The following is a 6189-nucleotide window of genomic DNA, read 5'->3' on the forward strand; positions in this document are numbered from 1 at the left end:
GTAAATAAAAAAAAGAAAGCATTCGAAAATAAAACATTTCGACATTCTTTTTTCAACCTTTTTGTAATTCGCCATTATTTTTTCGACATTATGACTGCACACCGTTTACAATCACTTTGTAAAAAATCCACACTTGCAAATGACAGGGATTTATTTTGCTTTGAGGCCACTCAAAGGTCATGTTTAAATGGGAGAGTGTAGGTGTATTTGGGTGACTGCCTTTTTGCCAGACTTTGGTACATCCCTACATGATTCTAAGCACTACAAGTAGTGTCCGATATGGGAAACAGGAAGATAAAGTGATTGGATAAAGATCACACCGTTTATTGAAGTGAAACAAAAAAACTGACATGACTTCTTCTTAACTGGACAGTGGAGAGCTGAGCCACCAGAGCCCCCCCCTCCCCCCCCTCGCACATGCAGCACATTCTCAAGAAAAGGGCTACTAACTGAGCTGGGTAACTACGGAAGGGGGCGAAGCGTCATGGGGATATTAGCAACCTAGGCCATCTGTGACCATAGAGAGGCCGGGGCTGTGGACAGAGCGCCTCTCCTGGATGACAGGATGCATTGTCACTTCCAATATTTTTAAGCAGAATTTCGACTGTTATATTCTTTACAATCCATGCATTAAATTCACCCACGCCCCTAATACTTAGATTTTTTTGTTTTTATTTTGCTTCTTTTTAGCGTCTGCAAGTTTCTTTTCTTTCTCATATTCTGCTGTTCTTCTAGAAAGATGCTTTTTTTGCTATTAGTTATTTGCTTTCCTCTTTCAACTATTCCCCCCCCCCCCCCCTTTCGTTTCTCTGCTTTTCTTTCTCTAGTCCGTGGTTCCCCTTTCCTCTCCTCTTACTCTATCTGTGTTTTCTTCTTTTCATCTACTTCCCCTCCCTTTGTCTTGTTCTGCAGTCCTTCCTTCATTCCTCTGCCCCCTCCCTCTCTGAATCTCTTTCTAGCTTTTTTCTCCGGTCACTTCCCCTTTTCTGTCATCTCTTCCACACTCATTTCTTTCCTACACACTCTTTAATGTTCCCCGACCTCAGAGTCACCTCCTGTAAACACAGTGGGCACCGAGCGACCACCCGCTTCTGCCAGTCAGTGTGAGAAGCAGGTGCTGGCTCTGCACTGGAGCTGTGCCCGGCGCACCGTGACGTCACTAGGCGCCGTTGCATTTCTTGGAAAACTGGCATCGCTGTCCAGTACGGTGGAGACGGTTCCTTCCTGAAGACATGTTTGCCTGGTCCCCTAGTGTTCCACCTTTCTGTGGACAGAGTAGGTCACTTTGCCGAACACGCCACATGCATGTGTCCCGTCTTCACCACAACGTCCCGCCGGACAAGTCTGTCATTCTGCAGAGAGCTGGGCTCCATTCTAGGGGGGTAAGCTTGAGAATAGCTTCTGGGTGGCTGGTAAGAGGCCCCCTGGGCGGTAAAAGTGTGAATTCAGGATGGTCACGTCCACCCCCTTTGTCTTCTTCACGGCCCCAGTGATTTTCACATCTCATTACTCATTAGAGTTTCGGGAGGAAAGCTCAGGGGCAACGCGCTCGCCTTGAAAGCAAGATGATGCAGAGCAACACAGGTTCGGTCTCCTCGTCCGCGTAAGGGGCGTTATAAATAACCAATTAAAATAAAATAAAGATGTATGAAAAATAGCAGGACCTGTAGCATCAGTCAGTTTAGGCAACTGGTCTTTTCTGACTTTCATGCTCATTATTTATTAACATATCTCCGTTTTAATGTATTCCTGAATATCGGTTTTACTAAAAATAAAAAAATAAAAAGAGTTTACACTGGCAAGACACACGGCTCAAAGTTTGTTGGATATAATTTTCCTGTGAAGTCATTGGGTCAAACAGACTGTGATGATGCTGATAAAATGACTCCACTCAGTGGCCGCCATTTTGTGGACACATTTGACATTCCAGTTCTTGGCCAATGTGTTGAATAAAAGCAGTCCCAGGAAAGGAAAGAGGGAAGAGTCTCTCTGTACAGGGTCCTAGTGCCCTCAGCCTCGCTGGGCCTCCTTGGACAAGGTTCTGGATAGAGACCGTGGCAGGGGCACCCTCTGAAAGTCCATGTGGACCGGCTGCATGACCCGGGGCAAGTCCTTGGTGATGTCTGAGATTGTCTTCTTGTCACGGCACAGGCCGTCGCCCGGGTGGCTCAATGCCCTCTCGAACTCCATCATTCTCCGGAGTTCCTGTGGCGTGGGCACCCTCTCGGTCTTTCCACTCAAGTCGACTGGCTTGAAGATGGGTATGGGCAGCGCCCGCTGGTAAGGCAGGTAGTACTCTGTCTGCGGCTCACCGAGGCGGCCAAGCTTCATGACGTTCCAAGGGGATCGCTGCACCAAGAACCGGACCTCGTGCTGCTTGGCGTAGGTCTCCTTCCGGCGCTCATCGGCCTCTCTCATGGAGCAGCTGTGGGGGGAGGAAGAAGAGACAGAGTTAGAGACCCTGGACCACCCAATGCTATGATCTGTAGTAGAGCTTGGGCATGAGGATCCTATGCCCAGGGGCCTCTCGCGAGCTAGTAGGTTTAAAGGTCTGGTATTTAATCAAGGTTCCTATTGCTGGCCATCCCATGTAAGAGACTAGCGGCCGTGTGCCTCCTCCTGCGGTACCCACCTCTAGGAACAACACTTTCAGAAACACATGTTTAATCATGACTAGGAAACATGTCACAGGAATGGCCATCTACTTGCAAGGTGCCACTGGGGCTCTGTTTTGGGTGTACCAACTGTGCTTACAATGACTGTGCTCTCCTACCAGGATGTATGCTTCAGGAGTAGTTCAGTGTAAGGTTCTGAACAAGTTCTTAGTCAGAACCGACCAACAAGCTGTTTCCAGACCTGAAGAGATTGAAGCGGGGAAACCCTATCATCGAGAACGCTTTCCCCAGGCCAGAGACCACTAGATGTCCATATGGGGCATGGAACCCCCTCATAGTGTAAGCTTTCCCCATAACTATAGAGGTCCCTTTAGGACAGGAAGGTGACAGCACTTACTGTGCAAGCTCTTTCTCCAGACCTTGGTCAATATGGGGCAGATGACCCCTGGCACTGAGCAAAGCTTTCTCCAGACCTGGACCCAATATATGCCCATATGGGGCATGTAACCCCCTCACTGTGTAGGCTTTCACCAAACTAGACCTTATAGAGGGCCCTTTTAGGACAGGTAGGTAACCCCTCTCACCGAGCAAGGTTTCTCCAGACCTGAACGCAATATGGGGCAGGTGACACCTCTCATTGAGCAAGCTAGAACCACCTAAGATGTCCCTATAGAGCAGGGAGGTCCCTCCCAAGGCAGACACCTTCTCATTGCCTAAGCAAAGGACAACAGAGCCCGACCCACGACGCCAGTGAAGCTGCACCCACGCAACCTGCCAAGCCACAGAGATCCAGTCACCCCCACCCTGCCCACTCATCCCAACTTACACCCCACCTGCCAAGCCACTGAGATCCAGTCACCCCCACCCTGCCCACTTATCCCAACTTACACCCCACCTGCCAAGCCACTGAGATCCAGTCACCCCCACCCTGCCCCACTCATCCCAACTTACACCCCACCTGCCAAGCCACAGAGATCCAGTCACCCCCACCCTGCCCACTCATCCCAACTTACACCCCACCTGCCAAGCCACTGAGATCCAGTCACCCCCACCCTGCCCACTCATCCCAACCTACACCCCACCTGCCAAGCAACTGAGATCCAGTCACCCCCACCCTGTCCACTCATCCCAACTTACACCCCACCTGCCAAGCCACAGAGATCCAGTCACCCCACCCCTGCCCACTCATCCCAACCTACACCCCACCTGCCAAGCCACTGAGATCCAGTCACCCCCACCCTGTCCACTCATCCCAATTTACACCCCACCTGCCAAGCCACAGAGATCCAGTCACCCCCACCCTGCCCACTCATCCCAACTTACACCCCACCTGCCAAGCCACAGAGATCCAGTCACTCCCACCCTGTCCACTCATCCCAACTTACACCCCACCTGCCAAGCCACTGAGATCCAGTCACCCCCACCCTGTCCACTCATCCCAACTTACACCCCACCTGCCAAGCCACAGAGATCCAGTCACCCCCACCCTGCCCACTCATCCCAACTTACACCCCACCTGCCAAGCCACTGAGATCCAGTCACCCCCACCCTGCCCACTCATCCCAACTTACACCCCCTGTCCTTCCCGAGGACAGAGCAACCCCATATTTTCTAACACTGTTAAGTTACTCCTCGCCCCTTCCTCACTCACCCTGCGTATCCACTGTACCCTGGAGCTGCACCCACTCTGCACCCACTCACCCTGCGTATCCACCCCTGGAGCTGCACCCACTCACCCACTCACCCTGCATTTCCACTGTACCCTGGAGCTGCACCCACACACCCTGCATGTCCACTGTACCCTGGAGCTGCACCCACTCACCCTGCATGTCCACTGTACCCTGGAGCTGCACCCACTCACCCTGCGTGTCCACTGTACCCTAGAGCTGCACCCACTCACCCTGCGTGTCCACTGTACCCCGGAGCTGCACCTACTCACCCTGCGTGTCCACTGTACCCTGGAGCTGCACCCACTCACCCTGCATGTCCACTGTACCCCGGAGCTGCACCCACTCACCCTGCATGTCCACTGTACCCTGGAGCTGCACCCACTCACCCTGCATGTCCACTGTACCCTGGAGCTGCACCCACTCACCCTGCATATCCACTGTACCCTGGAGCTGCACCCACTCACCCTGCAAGTCCACTGTACCCTGGAGCTGCACCCACTCACCCTGCCTATGACCAGGATAAGCACGCCAGCAACTCACGTTCATTCGACCTCGGTACACTTACCTCCACGTAGACACACACTCCACTCACTCCAGGGACTCACGCTCACTTCTCCTTACTCGCTCCTTACCCCATTACCCAAACCCACATTCACTCACCCCTTCTCGGCTCTGCTGGACAGGCTGAGGTCCTTCCAGTCCGCGGTGTAGAACTCCCTGCGGGCCGTGTTCTCTTCCTGCACCTGGCAGCTCAGCTCTGCAGCGCTCAGCATCCCTGCACTGCGCAGGACAATCCCCAGGCCCGACATCTCTGGGGTGTCTGCTCCGGGTGTCTGACCGCCAGCCGCTGGCCCGCTACAACCACTCTCTGCCGGCGAGGATCCCAGGTAGTCCAGACTCCTGAGCACCAGTCTTCCTGTCTACAGCTCTTGGTCTGTCTGTCCGTTTGAGTATCAGTTTCGCACCTGGAGGCTTCTCTCCCGCTCTCTGTCCGCAGCTGTCCCTCTTGGGGTCTGTCCAGGCTTCCCTGCTCTGCGCTCTGCTGCAGTCTCTTAAATATAAAGAGTGCCGGCTCCCATTCCAGGGCTGAGCTGCCGTGAGCTATATCTGACCTGTGCGCTCATCTGCTGAGCCGCCGGGATACCTTACACCTTGTTACTGGCAGTGAGGGTCACTGCACGAGTCATCAGCCCCCCACCCTCCACCACCCCCATACATCATATATGCATTGACGAAGCAAGCGGGAATCCCACCCCGCTGCACGCCACCCGACCTGTTACTTTGAAATGACTGTACACCTATAGGCTGAGTAGTGTGGGCTCCCCCCTGCTCTTATACCTGACACCTGTTACCTGTGATAATGAAATGATAGCACAGACCATATTTTTGCTTAGTGGAAAAATTGTGGCCGTAGGCCCTTTTATTTTCTACAGAAAATAATGCCACACAATAATCATGACAGCCAAACATCATTAATAATCGCTTTTGGGCACCTCGTGTCTAGGGGTTATGGATGCCGAGCCTTCCCTTAGGCTCGTTTTCGTTGCCCTGTGGCATCCCTTCCTGGACACGTGCCGCCACGCCTGAGGGGGTGTTGCCTAACCCGCTCAGGTCCCCCCAAACAGCGAACCTATTTGCATCCACGAGCCGCCAATGCTTGAAAGATGTTGTCCGTAAATCTGCCCATCCCTTTATTGGATAAGTGCACCCCGTCCTGATGAAACCACTCTGGGTCATTATGTGATAGCCCATGCCTTATGAAATGGAGACCCGTGCTCCTACAGTATTTTTCTACAGTTTTGTTTAGTTTTTTCAGTGCTGTCTCAATGGCCTGCCTTCTGCGTGCCCCATACCAAATTCTGCGGGTAATTATTTCTGACATGAAAATTTCCGTTTTCCACCAA

The 6189-nt window shown here is 52.6% G+C and overlaps 1 protein-coding gene across 1 annotated transcript; it reads right to left on the bottom strand.

Annotated features, from left to right (window-relative positions):
- Window positions 1–303: 303 nt before the first annotated feature.
- On the bottom strand, window positions 304–5314 carry LOC138521712 (telethonin-like). The gene is made up of 2 exons (XM_069634733.1): window positions 4946–5314; window positions 304–2425 (listed from the first exon to the last, which is right to left on the bottom strand). Exons 1-2 carry the CDS (start codon window positions 5092–5094, stop codon window positions 2011–2013), a joined length of 564 nt encoding a protein of 187 aa, XP_069490834.1. The 5' UTR covers window positions 5095–5314; the 3' UTR covers window positions 304–2010.
- Between the last annotated feature and the right edge of the window lie 875 nt (window positions 5315–6189).

This window comes from Ambystoma mexicanum, chromosome 13 (genome assembly GCF_040938575.1).
Source record: "Ambystoma mexicanum isolate Mex_15411 chromosome 13, UKY_AmexF1_1, whole genome shotgun sequence".
Lineage (NCBI taxonomy): Eukaryota > Metazoa > Chordata > Amphibia > Caudata > Ambystomatidae > Ambystoma > Ambystoma mexicanum.